General features: G+C 46.7%; 5 protein-coding genes across 12 annotated transcripts in view; 3 read left to right on the top strand and 2 right to left on the bottom strand.

The window, feature by feature from the left end:
- The window catches only part of LOC143367812 (uncharacterized), a 176,502-nt gene extending 171,443 nt beyond the window's left edge, over positions 1–5,059 (top strand). For all 4 annotated transcript variants that reach the window (XM_076809990.1, XM_076809989.1, XM_076809993.1 and 1 more), the window contains exons 10-11: positions 1,171–1,380; positions 2,651–5,059. In XM_076809990.1, the coding sequence (XP_076666105.1) occupies positions 1,171–1,380; positions 2,651–3,289 (849 nt within the window). In that variant the 3' untranslated portion in view covers positions 3,290–5,059. The remainder of the gene's footprint in view (positions 1–1,170; positions 1,381–2,650) is intronic.
- Positions 5,060–5,241: 182 nt separating this feature from the next.
- Positions 5,242–9,276, bottom strand: Znt86d (solute carrier family 30 member 7). Of its 4 annotated transcripts, none has more exons than XM_076810076.1 (3): positions 9,257–9,276; positions 6,757–8,660; positions 5,242–6,008 (listed from the first exon to the last, which is right to left on the bottom strand). In XM_076810076.1, the coding sequence occupies exon 2, from the start codon at positions 8,616–8,618 to the stop codon at positions 7,566–7,568; it is 1,053 nt and encodes a 350-aa protein (XP_076666191.1). In that variant the 5' UTR covers positions 8,619–8,660; positions 9,257–9,276; the 3' UTR covers positions 5,242–6,008; positions 6,757–7,565. The 4 variants fall into 4 exon arrangements, with proteins under 4 accessions (XP_076666191.1, XP_076666187.1, XP_076666189.1 ...); XM_076810072.1 differs by lacking the exon at positions 9,257–9,276 and adding an exon at positions 9,100–9,250; XM_076810074.1 differs by lacking the exon at positions 9,257–9,276 and adding an exon at positions 9,100–9,250 and having other exon boundaries at positions 5,242–6,005; positions 6,771–8,660.
- Positions 9,277–9,618: 342 nt separating this feature from the next.
- On the top strand, positions 9,619–10,855 carry Rps25 (ribosomal protein S25). The gene is made up of 3 exons (XM_076810116.1): positions 9,619–9,685; positions 10,255–10,347; positions 10,537–10,855. The coding sequence occupies exons 1-3, from the start codon at positions 9,683–9,685 to the stop codon at positions 10,798–10,800; spliced, it is 360 nt and encodes a 119-aa protein (XP_076666231.1). The 5' UTR covers positions 9,619–9,682; the 3' UTR covers positions 10,801–10,855.
- On the top strand, positions 10,850–13,556 carry Tssk (Testis-specific serine/threonine kinase). 2 transcript variants are annotated; one of them, XM_076810094.1, is made up of 3 exons: positions 10,850–11,741; positions 12,409–13,074; positions 13,246–13,556. In XM_076810094.1, the coding sequence occupies exons 1-3, from the start codon at positions 11,658–11,660 to the stop codon at positions 13,417–13,419; spliced, it is 924 nt and encodes a 307-aa protein (XP_076666209.1). In that variant the 5' UTR covers positions 10,850–11,657; the 3' UTR covers positions 13,420–13,556. The 2 variants fall into 2 exon arrangements, with proteins under 2 accessions (XP_076666209.1, XP_076666210.1); XM_076810095.1 differs by having other exon boundaries at positions 10,851–11,690.
- Positions 13,557–13,713: 157 nt separating this feature from the next.
- LOC143367821 (unc-112-related protein) overlaps positions 13,714–19,468 on the bottom strand; it is a 48,990-nt gene continuing 43,235 nt past the window's right edge. The window contains exons 3-8 of the mRNA XM_076810018.1: positions 18,463–18,731; positions 17,693–18,109; positions 15,861–16,289; positions 15,009–15,221; positions 14,698–14,934; positions 13,714–14,623 (exon numbers count right to left, since the gene is read on the bottom strand). Of these exons, the coding sequence (XP_076666133.1) occupies positions 14,423–14,623; positions 14,698–14,934; positions 15,009–15,221; positions 15,861–16,289; positions 17,693–18,109; positions 18,463–18,731 (1,766 nt within the window). The 3' untranslated portion in view covers positions 13,714–14,422. The remainder of the gene's footprint in view (positions 14,624–14,697; positions 14,935–15,008; positions 15,222–15,860; positions 16,290–17,692; positions 18,110–18,462; positions 18,732–19,468) is intronic.

Here is a 19,468-nt window from a genome sequence, read left to right as displayed (position 1 = left end):
GTGGCTCTCTTCTTCCTGTATCGTCTGATTCTAAGTAGAGGAGATGACGCTTCATATGCACCGACGTAATAAGCTGAAATTCACAAACAAATACCGCCAACTCTGTTGAAAGTGGAGCGTCACAGACACGCTTCCACATTGCTCGTTCTCCAGCGCAATTTTCCAGGGAAAGCTGCCTGTGCTCGCCCTTCTTGGAGGGTGTTTTCTCGACTGCCGTGGAATTCCCCAGGCTGGTTGACTGTACTGCGGAATATTGCATAGGGCTCGGTTACGCCCAGGCGTGTCCCGTTTCCTTCGCGTCACAGGATTCGCGGGAAAGTGGAGCGAAGCTCTTGGTCCCGATCGAGCAGACCCTCGCTTCGAGATCAATTTGAAACTGCCACGCTGCCGCATCGCGCCACTTAATGACGCCTCCCCCTCGAAACCGTGCCGACTAATTAGGTCGCGCTATTTAGAGGCGACGCGTCTCGGATATATCAATCTCCTCCGAAGAAACATGCGGCTTTCCCAACGGGCGCGAAGTTCGACGGACGTCTTCCGGATTCCGCGTTTCCGTTTCAGCACTGTTTCTCCTGCCTTCGATTCGAGCATCAGTGACTCCACCTGGGGGAGTGAAACACTGCAGCGATCAGAGCGATCGTAAAACCGATTCAGGGATTAGTCGCAGCTTGTTACCCCTCGTATTATCGTGGGAGCCTCGTCTTCCCTCGCGGCGCGTTTCATCCTGTAATCTCGGGGCTCGTTGTGCCCGCGCGCCTCGCTTTATTCCCGCCTTACTGCAGAGTAGCGCGGTACCTGCAGCGATTTCGGGGTCACCGCACGTTAGCGTAACCCTGTTCCCTTGTTTAACGCCGTCTACTTCGCGTATTAATGACGGGGGCGAGTGCAAAGGGGGCGAGATCGAAGAGCCCTCCAGAGGTATCTCAAAGGCATCTGTGTCACCCTGCGCGCGAGATATTCTTCTGGGTGTGCGAGGTGTAGGTGACTGACGCTGCGAGCTCAGCTGCGAGCCGGGTTTCACGGTAAACAGAGAGCACTCGCCTGGCGAGAAAGCTACTCGACCGAGGCGCGAAAGTTGCCGAGGGCCCTAACCGCAGTATTTAAGAGCCTTGTCTCAGCAAGTGCTACAGAGGCACCACTTTAAAGCGGAAAATGTGTCCGGGTCCGCAGGAATCGGACAGCTTGGCCGTGTTCTCCGAGCTGCTCAGATACACGAGCGTCCGCGAGCTGAGCCTGTGCAACGCTCGCCTGCATCTGGCCGTCCACGAGGGTCCTTTAGCGAGATTAGGGCGCCGGGACGACGCCGGGGCTGAGCTCCTGAGGGCCGCGCCGCCTCCTGCCTGCCCCGCGATTGTGTTCCTCAGACTGGCCGGTTTTCAAGTAAGTAATCCTCTTTCCAGTCATATTTTCCGAGCGCTGTGGGATGAAAAAGGATCCTAATATCTTCGGACTTTGTCAAGAGCTTCGTAGTTGTAGTTGAGGTCCGTAACTCATCTTGGCACATCGATGAACTTATCGATTCTTAATAACGAGGTACCTGATCGAAAATGGAAGTTCCTTTGGGAGATAAAAGTACGTAGGTATCTTGGAATGATTTAATGTAAGACAGGGCCGTTCCAAGAAGAAGAGCATTCCAGCAAGCGTGTAAGGGAGGCCGGGGCAAGTTGATACGTTTTTCAGCTTTCAATTTCTGTCATTTTTGTTTGAATTAATTACTTAATAACAAATATGCTAAAATATACTTCGGTCCTTCCTCTTTAATATATTGTTAATGAAAACTTGAGAAAATACATACAAAATAAATGAAAAGAATTTATTTGGGTGTAAGCAAAGTGTATCAATTTATCCCACTGCGGGGCAAGTTGATAGTCCTTTGGGGCGTGTTAATACATCTGTAAAATATCCGTTTAATTTTTAACAAATTTGAAATATAAAATTTTAATCTAGATAACTTTCAAACAGTAGAGACTAAAAATTATACAAAGACGTAGTCTAAAAACTACACAGATTTCTTTTTAAACGATTTTATTCCACTTCGATCCTCTGTTTGTTTGTTTGTTTGTATGTATGTTTGTTTGTATGTTTGTATGTTTGTTTTCTTATCAACTTGCCCCGGTCTCCCCTGCTCCGAATTTGCCGTCCGTCAAAGGTACAAGTCTCTTCCATTGGGATTGTTCGACTGCTGAGTTGCCCTAAGTACATACGCGTGTACCAGAAACGGAACGTAACGATGCGTACGGTTGTCGAAGAGAAGGCGAGCCGACGGTATCGGGTTGCTGAGGTTCTGGCCCGTTCGAGACACTCGAGCCCGAGTGAACCGGACGATTCGTAATTCGAGGCTGACGATGATTCGTTCGCGGTCTGGCCGGCGGTCGCCCTAACCGCGGTAGATTATTCATGCTGGTTTGGATACTGGTTTCGTCCAGGGCGAATAAAACGACCCGTCGCTCGTAAACTCGACGAATCGATACCGCGGGCAGTTACAGTCCAGGCAAGTGTCCCCCGGTTCTTTCGTCCAAATGGCCGCTGATCAGAATTCGTCCGCATCCCCCCGAAATTCCCATTCGTCTTCGTTATCTGGCCAGTCCCGGGAAAAGGAGGAAAAATTGTCGCGGGCAGAGCGGGCTGAAAGCATTATTTCTGATTGCAGGTGACAGTGAACGATCGTCTGGCGCTCCGAGGTCCTCTTCTTCTGCCCTTCCTGGCCGGCTTCACCGCCCTCAGCGAGCTGGATCTCTCCCTGGACAAGTCCACCATAGGCGGGAGCAGCGGGTCCCTGCTGTTCATCGACGACAAGATCCTCCAGCAGTTCTTCGCCTGCCTCTCCTCCCATTTCAGGAACCTGCAGTCCCTGCGGATCAATTTCTGGCGGGTCACCTTGGAGGACAGCGAGAAGACCATGAGACAGATCGCCAAGTACGTGAAGCTGTGCAACCTGAGCTTCCTCAAGGCGAACGGGCTGATAGTGACCGACAGCGCGAAGAAGGTGCAGATGGAGCACGTGTTCGTGCAGACGATCCTGACGCACCTTCAGTATCTCACTTGGCTGTGCCTGGACGGGGTGGAGCTGAGGGAGGCGCAGGCATCCAGCATCGGGAAATGCGTGAGGGACCGGTACCCGGGCACGTCCCTGGAAATCAGCGCCAAGGACGTGCACGTCAAGTCGGTGAAGGCTCTGGTGGCCGCGATAGAGGACGGCGGGAGGGCCGAGGTCGTGTACACCGGGGGATCGAACTGTAGACTGAAAATCACGAAGATCCAGAAGAACGGCAAGGGCAAGAAGAAGTGAAGATCCGGTGGAGAACACTTGGTTGTCAACGGCACGGAACTTTCTTGATTGTCTGGCCACGGGGAGCGTGGCCAACGAACGGCGGGGGCTGAAGATTACGGAGAATTGATCCTGGATGGCCGGGGCCAGGGACACAAAAGGGGTAGCGAAGGGGGTAGATCCTTCGATTTTTCAGCGGCCATTGATCCGGTGAAACGGATCCCCCGGGGATGGAAGCGAGGGTGAAGCTAGGACGAGTACGTAAACGAGTAGTATTTAGAGGGAAAGGAGTGGAGCAACGTCGAGCGCGTGTATCGTCGACGATTTTAGCCATAAGAGGCACGTAGGATAAGCAGATTATACATATGCGACGGAAAAGCGTGGGGAAGAAGGTGATCGAATGTCAAGCCGACACTTTGTGGATTTTCGTCTTACTGTGATTTCCTTTTCTGCGCGTCGTCGCTCTCCTAACGATAGATCATAGACCATAGGCGTTAATTAGCTCTCGAGCATTCTCGATGGTCCGTTAAGAACAGCGAGAGAACGTCTCGAAGGAGTAGAGAAGAGATATCTTTGTTTTTAGAACAGAATAGCGCCCGTTCGGGCGAGACAGGATAGGCGGGAAGAAAATTATCTTGCATACGACCAACGCGCTTAACTTACCGAAAGCTATTTAAAAACGAACGAGGGGGAAAAGAAAAAAAAGAGGCTGTTGCAACTAAGTACGTTCGTTGTTGTTAGATGGACTGTAAAATATGATTCAGAGTAATATATTATTATTATTATTAATTGTCCTCATTACCGCGATCGTCATCATCATTCTTATTATTGCTACGAGTATTAGCGTATTCTGATCGGGATTATTAAATGTTGACGATGGATTGAGTCGCACGAGTGAAAATGGCTTTACCGGATACGAATACGGCGCGTTGTTGGAGACTTTGAAGAAATTTTATAGATTATTATATTCTATATATGGTAGCGGGTAGAGAGCGTGCCCAGAGTGGAGGCACGTCGTCGGATCCTCGAATTCTGCGGTTACACTGCGCAGAGAAGCCGCGGCTATTAATATATTGTATAAAAACAAGGCGAAGAAACAAACAAAAGAAATACACTTCAACGAGCAAGAAACGTGCAACACGACTGCCAAATTCGTAAATCGTAGACTATAAACGCGATATTAATCACGAGTTCGTCACTTCTCTAGGATAAGCCTGCCCGTCGATCGCCGGAACCCTTATTCCGCGATCTCACGATTTGCGAACTGCCGCCGACGGCAACCACGAACAACGCGATACTGCCATGCGTCCGTAAATCCAAGTCCGACGCGAAGATCGGTCTCGGTTCACAGTTTCACGCGAAGCAAATGTTCCACAATGGTGTTCGTCCCCTCCCCATTCACTCGTACTCGATTACTTCGCAGGCAGAAACGGACTCCTCCGGTTCCCATCTTATTCCGTGTGTCCATTTAGATAGACAAGGGGCGAGCGTTCCGCACGGTTTTTCATTTTTGATAGTTTGCTATATGTATATAAGAGACACGTTCATTCGCGCCGTACGAGACAAACGAGATATCCCTATCGAAGTACGATCTGTTACATTTGCGAGGCCGTTTCGAGGAGAAAGCTAAATACGCGGCGAGGCCGAAGCTGGTGCCACGCGCGCGACCGTCGAGACGGGCGTCCTGGGTCTCTACCCCGCGTGGACTCAGCTTCAGCGATTTTATTATAAATATTTATGTATTTATATGTGTATACATATCCTTCAAATAAATGTAATACGTGTTTGAAAGCCTGGCGGTCAAGTGATTCCCCGCCTCGACAGGAAGCGGACGCGCGTGGACGGGAATATCTTTCAGGAAGAAGTTGGTCTGGTGGAGAAACATTCGTAATCTCAATGATCCTTCGATTGAAACGATACGAGGGGAACAGCAGTGGTAGAGCGAGAACATTGAGAAGAGGATTCGACGATCGTTTATAAGTACCTTCTGTTTATTATTTACAGTCTGTCGATATTGAGAAGATATTTGCATCCTCTCCCGTCTTCGTTCTATACAGTAATGTTAATAAAACGTAACAATGTTGACTTTCATCTCGGAAATCGCACCGCTCATCGTTAAGTAGAAGTCTCGTCGGACTCGAAACGATCGCAAGTTATCCTGTCGCCTTACGTATATACGATGGTACAGTGACTCAATAGAAAAGTTCTCTATGCTAACATTAGGAGCGCGTGTATAATTTCTATCGACGCTTCGTTCCATCCTATCGGTAGGTTTTGGCCTGTGTCATCACAACTCGAAGTATACGATCCGTATACTTCAGCTACGTGGAATGTCCCTGTCATGCTTACGGCTTATGCTTACACATCTCTCGTTAATCTAAGTCGACGATCGCGTTTCGAAGGTGTTACAATGCTCGTGAGGGTGATGGGCGAACGATGACTGATCCGTTCTATCGCGCATTTATAAAATATGCAATAGAAACTCCTGCCGACCGAGGGAACGCGTGAACTAATAAGTGCCGCAGCTTCGTTTCGATCAATGATGTGGTGCGTGGAGAGTTGCTTTCATCAGCTTTTCGAGAAATCTTCTATGGTATATTTGTTTCGATATTGCTCGCGATCCGCCTATCGAATCGCTCGTAAATAGTATCTCAAAGATACAAATGCATCGCCGCTGAACGATCGTCCTGTACGTGTTAAGCGCTCGCGAATATTCCGTATCGATCAAACGACGAAGCTACTTAAGGGATTATACCTAGTCAGGCGGCCGAAAAGTGGCGAATGTTTGTGAATTTTTTTTGAAGAAGCGGAAGCATATATTTTTACAAAACCTTTTGCGCTTAAAAGAGCAATATTTAAAGAACATTTGGTATTTTTTTCGTAGAAAAATATCTACGTTTATAATAAAGTAACAACCGACATCCAAGAAGCATTTTTAAAAATTTGCTTTTGCGGTGAGCACTGCCATTCGGAACTAGATTATCTAAATTCAAAATACAAAAAAGATTTCATTAATATATTAATGTATCTTCAGATTAGCGGAGGGAATTTCCGAAATATTAATTTAAAACAAAATGATGGCTATTTAAAGTTGAAATTCTCATTTTTTCGTGCAAAAATCCCGCGAAAAAATCATGATTTCAAGTTTAAATAGCCGGCATTTTGTTTTCAATTAATATTTCGGAAATTCCCTCCGCTAATCGAAAGATACATTAATATGCTAACGGAATCTTGTTTGTTTTTTTTAATTTAGATAATCTGCTTCCGAATGGCAGTGCTCACCGCAAAACCAAATTTTTAAAAATGCTTCTTGGATGTCGGTTGTTACTTTATTATAAACGTAAATATTTTTCTACGAAAAAATTACCAAATGTTCTTTAAATGTTGCTGTTTTAAGTGCAAAAAGTTTTGTGAAAATATATGCTTCCGCTTCTTCAAAAGAAATTCACAAATATTCGCCTCTTTTCGGCCGCCTGACTAGGTATAACCGCTTAACGCGAACAGAACACACAAAGTAAATACAAGATTGAGGAAAGCACAAGTTCGTGTAAACGTAAGAATATCAATTTATATTACAATTTATAAAGTTGCATTTATATATAATATACACTTCGTATTTCTTGTATAATAATGACTAGCTGTCTACAGCTGTCTGTAAATTGTTACGGTCGCTTTAGTCGCGTGCAGACGCAGCGGTTTCTCCTCCCGGCACGCAATCGACCGCAATGCTCAGGGTTTAACAGTACAAATTACAATATACAGAAACGTATACAGTAACAAAGAGGAGATAAAAATGTTCTTACAGTTGCGACTTAAGCTAAGCCCTGTAACGGTAAAAAAAAAGATCTAACGCCATGCACCAGAAGTTCTTCTAGATTTTAAATGCATTTCGATACAGAGACTCTAACGGACAATGCAAAACAGTGCTTGTCACTTTAAATTAACACCCTAAGCTGCAATGCTAAAAGAGAATGTTGTGGCGGATACGATCGAGCCGATGTCTGTATATATATACACGATAGCAAAAATGAAGGAATGAAATGGAGAATGAGAATCTAATGTCGTCCTTAGCATAGAATAATCCCGCGGCTTCTAATAACGGAACAGATTTCTAAAGAATTTGCAATCCAAGATGGTATTCGCTGCTACTTAAAACAATGCATCTGCAGAATTTTAGAATGGCAAAAATATTTTGCATCAACGCGATGTTCCTCGCATGCTTCTGGCAGATCCCGCAAATAAATACAGTCTTGGAGCACTTATAAGAACACTTTACGACATGCATACTTTTCGTAGATCACATGGGTGCGTAATCCAATTGAACCGTCAGATGCCTTACTCCGGCCGCTTGGAAAATCATTTGCGTGTGCGCCACGACGTATTTAGGCTCCACCGTTCTAGCCACTTCTAATTTCATGCACCCGACGTACACGTCCGAGCAAAGCGTCCAGAAATGTGGCTCTTGCACACTGTACACCCCAGCTAGTTGGGTCACTTTATTGTAACACTGGGGCAGAACGTGATCCAGCGCCAGCGGCTGTCTTTGCATCAGTATCTCCCAAGAGTCTTTCATTAAAGAAAGCACGCTTAATACTATCAATACTGCGATCAGCATGGAGCAAATCGGATCGGCGATAAACCAACCAAACAGGCGCATTAGTATGGCTGATATAATTACACCTACGGACCCAAGAGTGTCGGCTAGGATATGCAAGAAAACACCCTTCATGATCTGAGAATTTGTACCGCTGAAGGAAGGATCGATTTCGATATCGTGATGATCGTGGCTGTGATTCATGTGGGAATGTCCATGACCACCGTGAGAGTGAGAATGTGAATGGCCGTGACTCATTCCATGGCCGTGACCGTGTCCGTGATGAAACACGTATATTCCTACTAAATTAATTAACAGTCCCAAGATAGACACGTCCAGAAGCCTCTCGTGTTTGATCTCTGGCGGCTCGATGGCCCTTTCAACAGCCTCCGACATAATGAACAGGGCGATGAAGAACAAGAGCAGGGCATTGACAAATCCTCCCAGAACCTCTGCTCTGACATACCCATAGGAGTAACGGTTGTTCGCTCTCCACTTTGTTATAACGGACGCAGCCAAACCAAACAATAAGCCAGTGCAATCGAAGAACATGTGAAAGCTATCCGATATCAAGCCCAGACTATTCGTCCATATTCCGTACAGTAATTCAATGAAGGCAAAGGATAAGTTGAGTATAAGGAATAGAAACAGATTCCTGGTGTTTTTGTCAGAGAATATCAAACGCTTCCATCCCAATACCTTCTCCTTTATCCGACTGCCGATGTTGCGCGAGTCTTTGTGCGAAAGAGGAAGCATTCTGCAGTGATGCCAGGATTGCTTCTACGTGTGATGCTGGTTCTGTAATAAAAATAAAACCGTTCTTTGAGTAGTCCTGGATTTCGCATATGCTTTGTTTGAAACATCGTTCTCCTGAATGAACCTTTCAATTACAACTGTCTGCACGTTAACGCGAGCGTTCAAGCTCGAAATATTCACGTCGACGGAAACAATCGTTGGGGATGATTAAAAATATGTCGAATATAGGTTGCTGATCGCACAGCTGATTAAAAGACACCTTCACTTATCCGTTAATGACAACAGCCGCATACTACTGCTAGGAATTGGGTTCTTAAACAAAATATACCGTTCAAGATTGTTCGCCACGTCGCCGATAATTAACAGATTAGCTCCATGCTTGTCGTTAATGGAGCGAATGAAAACACACCACTGACACGTCTCGGAACGGTGAAAGGGTTCTCTTAACCTAACATTAACAGTTCTATCGTGGGAAGATTACCTTTCTAGTACGAAACTGAATGCGGAGGCGGAGGTTCGTGATCAATTTAATCACACTAAAAGGTATTCCTATAGCGAATACATTTTGTAAACGCGTCAGAGGTTGAAAGACCCGGGACGTGGAAACACTCGGCGTGGCGCCATGCTTAACTCTTTACCTGGCAGTGACGCATTTTCGCGTCAAAATTCTCGGTCCCTTCTCTGGCATTGGCGTACTTTCTCGCCGACACGCTAGAGAAATTTTAGTCACATAAGTTTCATCTAGAGATATTTGGTAGCATTAACTCCTTCATTGGTGCAGAAGCGGGCAGCCGTTTTTACGCGCTGACTGCTATAATATCTGCGGCAATTTAGTTTCGTACCGTCTACTTTATTTAACTCTTTGGTTCATATACCACCGCGACAAGCGAATTGGTTTCGAATTAGCCACTAATTTGCGCACCTGTTAGTATCCTATTTTTGAAATTTTGTTCTATTAATGGAACGCCATTGACGGAAGTAGCGAACCAGAGGTCGCTGATAAGGAGAACTATAGAATATGGCGATTTACGAACTTCCCTTTTCTTTTTGAGTCGACAGCCATCATGGTGAGTATTCGCCGAGGGCTTTTCTCCTTTTATTGTTAATGGTATTCAATCGAACGCAATTTTGTGAGTGCGATAGAAGTTCTCGTTTGTGTACTGTGATACTGTTTTTTGGAAAACTAATTCAAGAATCGCGTGGAAATTTTACAAATACCTGACTGGATAACCTTAGCTCGGCGATTTCGTCCACATGGTGTATACGATGCTCTGGACATATTCCATTAGAAAGCATTTGTATCGAGTTCCAATTACTTTTAGATAGACTAGCAGAAGCGTGCTAATCGTTGTCTTCGATGAGAAGTGAAAATTGTCGCTGGTTTCGGTAACTTGTCAACATATAACCTGTATTTCACGTATATGTTTTGTTGACACGGTAAAAGATTTCTGAAACGCACATTAATCTTGTAAAATGATCTGGCGTAGCTCTGAGCAACTTACTATGATGATACACTCATTCTAGATCAATTCTATGATAGCAACATACTGATTTAATGAGTCTGAACAGCATTGGGTATATAGATCACGCGCTTGAATTCTTTGGACACTTTGTTCACTTCTATTTCCTATTTCAGCCGCCTAAAAAGGATACTAAGGGGTCTTCAAAGCAACCACAAAAGACACAGAAAAAGAAAGAGGGAGGATCTGGTGGCAAAGCCAAGAAGAAGGTTCGTATTATCTTTTTTCTACATCTCTCTCGCATCAAAGAACCTATAAATGATGAGCACTTATATTCTTGAAAAACCATGGATGCAACAGCTGATTTAATGAGTCTGATACAATGTTTCAATAAATATGGATGACAATTTGAATTCAAACTATCGGTCCTAATATCTTGTATTCGTCGGTTATTGCAGAAGTGGTCCAAGGGAAAAGTACGCGACAAGTTAAACAACCAAGTGCTGTTCGACAAAGGCACATATGAGAAACTGTTGAAAGAAGTGCCACAGTACAAATTGATCACACCGTCGATCGTCAGCGAAAGGTTAAAGATCCGCGGATCCCTTGCCAGGAGGGCACTGATCGAGCTGCAACAGAAGGGACTCATCAAACAAGTCGTGCAGCACCATGCACAGCTTATTTACACGCGTACCACTAAGGGCGACGATCCGGCTGCGTAATTCGTTCATACGCAATGTGTAATTACGTTTAATAAAAAAATTCTATAAGACCAAACTCCGATGTGTTCGTTTAACCATTGCATTAATGCATCCGTATTCGATTCGATAAAAAAAAAGTCACCGATGCGTTGAAAGCTTTTTAATTTTTTAGTCCGCCGCTAGCGGTGCCCGGGACTCTCTAGACCCGGGATTCAACTGTTCATTGAAACAGACGAAAGGCGAATGAACGTATTCGCAGTGAATCTTTCTTTACTATACCGAGATGCTTGGAAGAGAAAGAGCGCGGATCAGAAACTCGAGGGTTGAAGTTACGTGTGAAAGCAGCATTGCGTTTAAGAAGATCCGATATACCGCGTGTTTCGAAGGCACGCGCGTATCTGTAAGACTTGAAGATACTTGAGAATCGAAGCTAGTCATGGTGAAGTAGCGCTCGCGGGTCAACTGTTCGTTGTTTCGAAGTATAATGGCTGTGTTCGAATGAGACACGGATCTTTTCCTCTGCCCCGTTCCGTGCCAGGTACAAGCTGGTCTCGACGCTCAAAATTCTAGTGCATGCAGCCATCTGAAATGACAAAACGGATCCCCGTCACGGGCTCATCAACGTAACATTACCACGAGTTGTCCCTCGGCCCCTGACAGGAGCACGAACCACATCTGTCGCGACGAAATTCTATCGAATAACATTTAAGGGACAAGTACGGGCAAACGTTCCGAGGAAGGAAGGTAAAACGAAGCCCTGGCACAGGGTAGAAAAGCGTGACACGGTGGGAAATACCGAAAGGAGGGAGAGAAGCGTGCGAAGAAGAAGAACCAGTTATCTGTTATCAGGCTCGAAAGTCCAATGAAGATCCACTGGCATGGCCACGCGACTCAGCCCCCGAAATTCGGAGGTGAACGCTCTTGAGCAGCGGGGCTATCTCATTGGCAAAAAAATCGGACAGGTTATTTACCCCCAAACCTTTTGTACCCCACCTGTTCGCTAACCTCTCCCGCTGGCCCCCTACCCTTCATCCACTCTGTAACATTGTTTCGTTTGATTCCTTTTTACAACTCGCCGCTCGCTTTCATGTACCGCCGTGTTCTTCTCCCTTCCGTTAAACGGCGGCACGTTTTTTGTGCCGCCTCACTTCTGCAGCCCCCTTGCTTCCATCCCCTTTCACTCGTGGCTTTCTTTTTCTTGGACAATTACTGTAGCGCTCGAATAACGATCCCTCGTCACCCTCTTTTCGACGAATCTATTCTTTATTTACTCGAAGAATCAAGATCTTTATGTTTCCCCCGACCGTCTTCGTTTATCTCGCGTTCTTTTTATTGAACAAATTGGAGTTAACGCTGCTGAAACTGTGCAATCGTTAGGGCTCGTACGCGACCGTGCACCTGGCTGAGTACGTAGACGGAACGAGCTCGAAGAAACTGCGATTAGCCTGTAAGATATTCGACAAAGAGAAAGCTCCCTGTGACTTCCTCAACAAGTTCTTTCCCCGTGAACTCGAAATCCTTACAAAAATAGAAAATCCCCATATCATTCAAGTAAGACAAAGCTGGGCGAAAGATGAGGAGGCTCGAAGCAATGGCTTGCGAATGATTAACGGAACGATAAACTTGCAGGTGCACAGTATACTTCAACGCGGTCCGAGAGTCTTCATTTTCATGCGGTACGCCGACAATGGTGACCTGCTGGACTTCGTCAAGAGAAACGGCGTTGTACCGGAACAGCAGTCGAAGCTCTGGTTCAGGCAGATGGCATCCGGTCTCCACTACCTCCACGGCAAGAACATCGCTCACCGCGATCTCAAGTGCGAGAACATACTCCTCTCTAGGAAATTCAACGTGAAGCTGGCCGATTTTGGGTTCGCGAGGTTCTGCATCGACCATGAAGGTAGGCGGGTCCTCAGTAAGACGTATTGCGGCTCAGCGGCATACGCCGCGCCGGAGGTCGTCTCTGGCACCCCGTACAACCCGAAGCTGGCGGACGTCTGGTCCCTCGGGATCATCCTCTTCATCATGCTGAACGGCTCGATGCCCTTCGACGACGAAAACTTGAAGAAGCTGCTCAAGGACCAGATGTCGAGGAGGTGGATGTTTCGGTCGCGGGTGCGGAACACGGTGTCCGCGTTGGCCAAGAGCATCGTTAAGCATATCTTGGAACCGGATATCACCTTGAGGCTGACGCTGGAGAGGGTGCTGGGCCACGAGTGGGTGCGCACCAAGAAGGAAAAGTCGGGACCTCTCACTGGTCGACTCGTGCATTCGGCGCCGCCCATCCACCCACAAGTGATTTATGGATTTTATATCTTCCCTTGCTTCTACCGCGTGCCGTAGAACCGTGGGTGTAAGCTTAGTGGGACGATGGATAGAATGTCTTAATGAACGTAATTCGATAGACTAGAAAGTAATGTTTGCTGGGAGTACGCGTGTATAACGAACGTCCTTAATTCGTCCCAGGTCTGCGGAGGCGGAGGAAACTTGGTTGGAGCAGGGGCTGCAGGAGGTGGCAACGTGCCCGTGGTAATTAAAGGGTTCTCATCGTTCAAGAACACCGAGAATCAAAATCACGGTATAGCCGTCAAGTCCACGGACAAGCCAGGGAAAGACACGCAATTGTCCGCGGTCGACTGAAGGATGATCGGACCGATACGGATGAACCAGCGTCGTTCGCGCATCGAGCGCCGACAGAGTGTGCAGGCATTTGCACACCGCTCAGGACACGGACCTTTATAATTCACTTTTTACTCTGCTGATTATTGATGATCTATACACGGTTTTTAATAACGCATACTTTAATAAAGGATTTTACCATTTTAACGAGGCACACTGCTTGCTCGATCGCTTACCAAACCGAGCTCGCGCTCCCTGGTTCTTCCTTATTCTTAGAAATCGAAGAGGCAAAGGGTGGCTCCCTAGTCCACGGAGTAATAATAATTAAGTTTATTGTACAACTAGCGTCTATTAATATACAAAACTATAATTTTTCCGATCACGCGTCCAAGAACGCGGCCTGTTATACGTAAGGTCGATAATATGCAGCGGTACAAGTAAATATTTTTAATATAATATAGTTTACATTAAAACAACAAATAATTTACACGATTCGATATACCATCGTCGCGACCGGGTCAATCTCGCTCGGCATAGCACCCCATGCTGTCGAAAAATACATGTATTTGCCGGAGAGAGATTGGTCTGGCCACCGAGAGAAAAGAAATCATAGAGGACATTTTCTAGTGAGGTCGGGGCTAGAGGATCAGGCTCGGGGAGAACATGCTTCTTGGTGTAAAAATATTAATTCGTTCCATGACCTTAATCAATGGCGTCGCGTGTGCAGAAGGGTGCGGCTCACGCTTTCGTGGGCCGGTCGTTGTGCGTGTTTTGATTCGATTGCGAAACACGGGACGCGTTACGCTCTGTCTAGGGATTCCGATGAATCCGCTAATAACGTGTTATTCCCAGCGACGATTTCCTATTTACAAATTATTATAATAAAGCGTCTACGTGTAGAATTAAGTATTTTTTTTACAAATGTCAGCCAACGAGTGTCGCATCGTTTCTCAGATCAGAATTTTCTGTTTCCGGAGTGACAACAGAACTGCACTCCCTTCGGTGTTAAAAGTCTCTTCTCCCCCTAGACCCATCCTCCGGTAAGCTTGTGGAACATTTCCTCGTTCAGCGTCTGATTGGCTTCTTTCGATCGCATCGACAGGAATATGTAGCCCCCGATAAATTCGTGGACGACTTTACAGTCAGCGGATTGGCACTCGAAGATAATATTCTCTTCCTCGAACTGCACCATCATGTGCTTCACCTCCCAGTTTACGTTCCACGCCTTCGCAAACAAAATATTATTTAAGAATGACTCAAGCTTCCCAGAAAGTATTTCCCAATCCAGAATCCACTTACTTTCATGGTGTTGTATCTCCAAGTCTTCAAATGGTCGCCACTGTGAAGCTCCATTCGCATCAGCCTGTTATTAGCGATGCCCAGAAGCTCGTCCTTGCTCTTCCCAGTGAACCTGACCACGAACAGTGAAATACCGTACTCGGGGAGTGATTGCCAGGCTTTGATGTAACTCAGTTTAGCTTCGACCAGAGGAAGATCCTTGACGTTAGCGTGTGCCTCCAGGATCCTCTGAACCAACTGCGGAAGAACCAAACTTTCAGGAACCACGGAAGTGAATTATTACAGAGCAAAGCGACAGTCCTGCTACGTACCTTCCCTTTGAATTTCTTCACGAATCTGGGGGCAACGTAGTCCTCTGAAACGATATCCAGGGAGTTCGGATTGATCGCGGGTGCAGGCGCAGGCCTTTGCAGTTGCAGGAAGGCCGCGATGCTGCTCACTTCGCTCTCGTAGGATGCATCTGCGAGGGTGCGTCCCTTGGCTGCTAGTCTGCACGCCGCCATCCACTTGGCGTATTGCTGTTCCTATAAGGTAGAAGAAAGACTCGATTCACGTAACTGTTGCGTTATAGCGGCAGGGGCGGAGTTGGAAGTTTGGCTCCGCTAGGCTAACAAGCGTCTGCCACCCTTTCCGTGAAATATTATCAAACATTTTAATTGAAAAAAGTTGAGACAATTTTGAAAGTAATTCAATAGGGGCCGTCCTTAAATTACGTAAAGGTAATTTTGGCGATTTCTCACTCCCTCTCCCGTATAAGAATTCGTAAGATTTTATATTTCAACCCCCTCCTCCCTTCTTCAGTTATTAAAATTCTGTTGAAGGTTTATATAATTCATTTATCTCTTTTTACTCTTCTCTTATCTCATCTTTAACTCATTTAACTTTTTTTAGGCTACTCATATTGAAAATTAGGTTAAAAAAATATTTTACGTAAGACTCTACCTGACTCCCTCTCCTCCATTTGTAAGAAAACGTAAGAAATTCGCGACCTCTCCCCCAAAAGCCTTACGTAATTTAAGAACCACCCTATATGACAAGTCAGATATGAATTGTTTTTAAAGTGGTCTCAAGCACTTGTGTCTCTAGCGGGGATTCAAGATCGTCGACAGGAAGATTATGAAAAATCCGGGGGTGCGAAGGAATGCGAAGCCCACGGTACTCACGTTGTCGCATCTGATCCACATCTCGGTCATGCCCTCGGCGCTGGGCACCTCGAGCCTGATGCCGTAGCGACCTTGGGATAGATGGACATCGGGCGTGACCTCGCAGCCACGCAGATTGATCACGTAGGCAGGTGACTCGGAGCTGTTCGTTTCCTCCCGGGTCTTGTACAGCCTGAGCTGAAGGTCCCTGCAGGTGACCCAGTAGCGCTTGAAGGCTTTCAGCGTGAAGCGCTTGGGCTTCAAGAAGCGCAGGTAGTCGCAGAGCTCCGGGACCTGGGTGATGTCGCTGGGCCCGTTGCTGATGTTGCTGCCCTCCAGGGTCACCTGGAGGTCCGTCAAGGCCGCGTCAATGTCGTCCTCGACGGGCGAGGATGCGCCGTTGCTGTCGTAACTCGGCTGCGGCACGCTCGCCTGCAGATTCACTTGCACCTGCAACGCGGAATGCCAATCACGTCCACGTCATTCACCGAGATACAGCCGCTCCTTTTATCGTTATGCACGCGGATCGAAAAGCTGGTAGGCGTGTAGGAAAAGCCACATGAATCGCGAGCCGTTTTCTTGGCCGACATAAGGCAACGACATTTGCATGCGGAACATTGCGTGGGGGGCTCCGCTCAATGTCTTTAAGTGGACGAGTGCCGGAGGAATCGAGCAGTAGGAGTCTTTTACGTCCTTTCTAATTAAGCTTGCTCCTCGGTAGGAGTTAGCGACTCAGTACCGTCCATAACTCTCAACCCCCACTGCAAGACGCATGATACGCGACAAGGTGCACTTGAAGCTAGTACAAGTAAACTGCCATTTCATCTCAGCCATTGGAACACGATCCAGAATAGAGTGATCCTTATTTATCAACTTCCGCTTTTTTTTGTCGCAGCTTTCTAAATTGTGACACTTGGTGAGAAAATGATATGTGCAAAATTTTAAAGTGATTGGACAACGGGAACCCGTGCCACATTTGTGTTAAAGTTTTGAAATTTTAGTGATTTCACGTCAATTTCGCACATCATTGTGTTCCGCTGTTATAGAGGAATTAGTGATTGTTTTTTTAATAAAAGTACGTCCTAATATTACCTTCAATCTATAATGTATAACTTAAATTTCAATGGAGAGTATTTCGTTTACAACTATGTAAAAAAAATTCATTCCTAAGTGCTAATGCTATAATCATTATTACAAAAACAAATAATAAACTTTCCGTGCATCAAAAGAACTATAATTTGACTCGAACAACCACCCGACTGCGTACAATAGCTTATACGCTGCGTTATATATTTCGTATTTATTTTTTTAAGTAACATACATATTATTATTACACATCTAATAAATTGTGCTTTTATTAAAAAATATTCACCGATACTTCAAAAATAGCCAAAACAATTATGTTCGAAACTGACGAGAAATCACTAAAATTTCAAAACTTTAACTCAAATGTGGCACGGGTTGCCATTGTCCAATCACTTTGAAATTTTGCACACATTATTTTCTCATCAAGTGTCACAATTTAGGGTGGTGCGATAAAAGAAAAACTCATAAAAAATGTTGACCCCTGTAGCTAAGGACCACCCTAATCCAGAATCTACACGAAAGATACTTCTGGCGCGCCAAAGTGATAGGAGCGAGTCCTCCGCAGCTTTCTTTCGCGCGATCGCGAGCTATTTCCGTGCGCCAGCTCTGCTACGTATATATAGATCGATCTGGTACACGGGCGCCGGATGTTTGGATCGTGAAAACGTTACCGCGTAAACAATCGGGGGCAGCTGTTTGCCCGCGATCGCCCGCGAATCCCGGCGAGCAGAGAAGGAATCGACGGTGAGTATTCGGTATGTAGGTACCTGCAGAGCGGCGAACATGAGCATCTCCTCCTCGGTGCAGTCCATCTCCTCGGCGAGCAGCTGCCACTTGGCCTGCTCGTAAATCATGTTGATCCTGACGGCGTCGGTTTTCGGGTTCAGATCGTAGAACGAGTAGAACTTGAACTTGAGCCTGAGGGTGTCGAATTCGCGGATCCCCTGCTCCATGATCGACAGGGACGAGTCGAGCCAGGCGACGTTCATCCTGGCCCTCTCCACGAGATTCTTCGGCCTGATCAATTTCCCCCGCACCTCGGGCGAGATCGAGGTAGGGCTCTGCGCCAGGGACTCGGACAGCCCTCCGTTCAACGCTTCCAGGCTCATCGTGCTGTTGTTCGCGTTGAACGATCCCGTGCTACCGAAGCCGGACGAGTTGTTGTTCCTCTTCCATGTGCCGGTCTGTTCGGTGAACGGAAAAGCGAAGGGGATCGGTGAAGTTGGTTCGTCGGGCCTGGTCGTGCTCGTGCCAGAGAAAGAGGGAGCGGGCAATAAACACGGCTAATGCGCTACTCCCGGGGCCCGGAAAACGACCCTCTCGCGAGAAGCAAATTAGTTTTCTCAGACGAGCGACTCCGCGAGCGGTAATGATAGGCCGATACCGATAAATCATAGCCGCGGCAATCGGGTCGATCGGGGATTATTTATTACCATAACAGGTCCGGCTCGCAGGTATTTCCGATCTGCGCAGGCCGCACAGTTATGGGCCCCCGATACGGGCCCAGCGGCCAAGGGGTTCGTAGCTCCGTACTCACCGAAACAGGCGAGCTGATCGGTGTGCTGTGATTTCTGTTGTTGGGTGTGACCGGGGCGCACATGAACGGGCTGCTCTGGTCCAGGCTCCCCGTCGATCCTCTGGGACTCTGGCTCACTGGAATGAACGTGTTCGTGTCCGCTGGTACGTGCCAGTGGCCGTTCTTCTGGTTCTCGATCTTCTTCTTCACCGGCAGGTCCTTCAGGTTGTATTTCAGGTGGTTCGGCTCCAGCGGCTTGCAGAACGACAACTCCTCTGGGTGTCTGATACCTGGAGAGTGCAGAGGACAACGATCATATCCAACACTTTGTCGTCGAGCTCTGTTAGGGTCTCATCTACCTCGGGGACAAATTAGGCTAATTTTGGTCAGCATTTACATACTTTGTATCGTGTTCTGCTGTTTATCAGCGGTTTTACAATTTGCAACATTCTTTTTGTCGCGAGGAAATGATATCGCAGAACGGAGCTTACGTTACCGCGGCTATTTGCGAGTATGACACGAGGAAGGCTATCGGCGAGGTCATCTGTCTGTCCACGACGACGTGGACAAAAACGAGAAACCGAGACTTAATAACCGTTATGACAACGCGGATAAGCTGTTTCGACGATCGCGACTCGGCAATTTTCCGTCGTTTTCCATTCCCACGTCTGAAAGTAATCGAACGCTGGCGGTCGATTAAATAGTATATTCCTCGGCTTGTCGCGAAATAAAATAATTTCTGCTTCTTTTCTTTTCTTAGTGGGAAGCTAGCTAGGCGACGCGATACAATGCTTCTATTATCGCGGCGGACCACTTCCCTGATTAAAAAGCCGCCGTTAGCCGCTGCGGCGAAGTTGAGGCACGATGGCACCCGTGACCTTCGCGTGACTGGGAATTTAACAATTTTATTTCATTACCGTCAGACTAATTAACGCCGCCACGATTACGTGTCGCGCTAGGCAGTCATGTGTTCAGGAATCCCGTTTCGAAACGTCGGCGTCGACCTTGCAATATTCAGGATTAATCT

The sequence above is a fragment of the Andrena cerasifolii genome, chromosome 4 (assembly GCF_050908995.1).
Source record: "Andrena cerasifolii isolate SP2316 chromosome 4, iyAndCera1_principal, whole genome shotgun sequence".
NCBI classification, from domain to species: Eukaryota; Metazoa; Arthropoda; class Insecta; order Hymenoptera; family Andrenidae; genus Andrena; species Andrena cerasifolii.
This window is presented reverse-complemented; position numbering and strand designations above follow the sequence as displayed.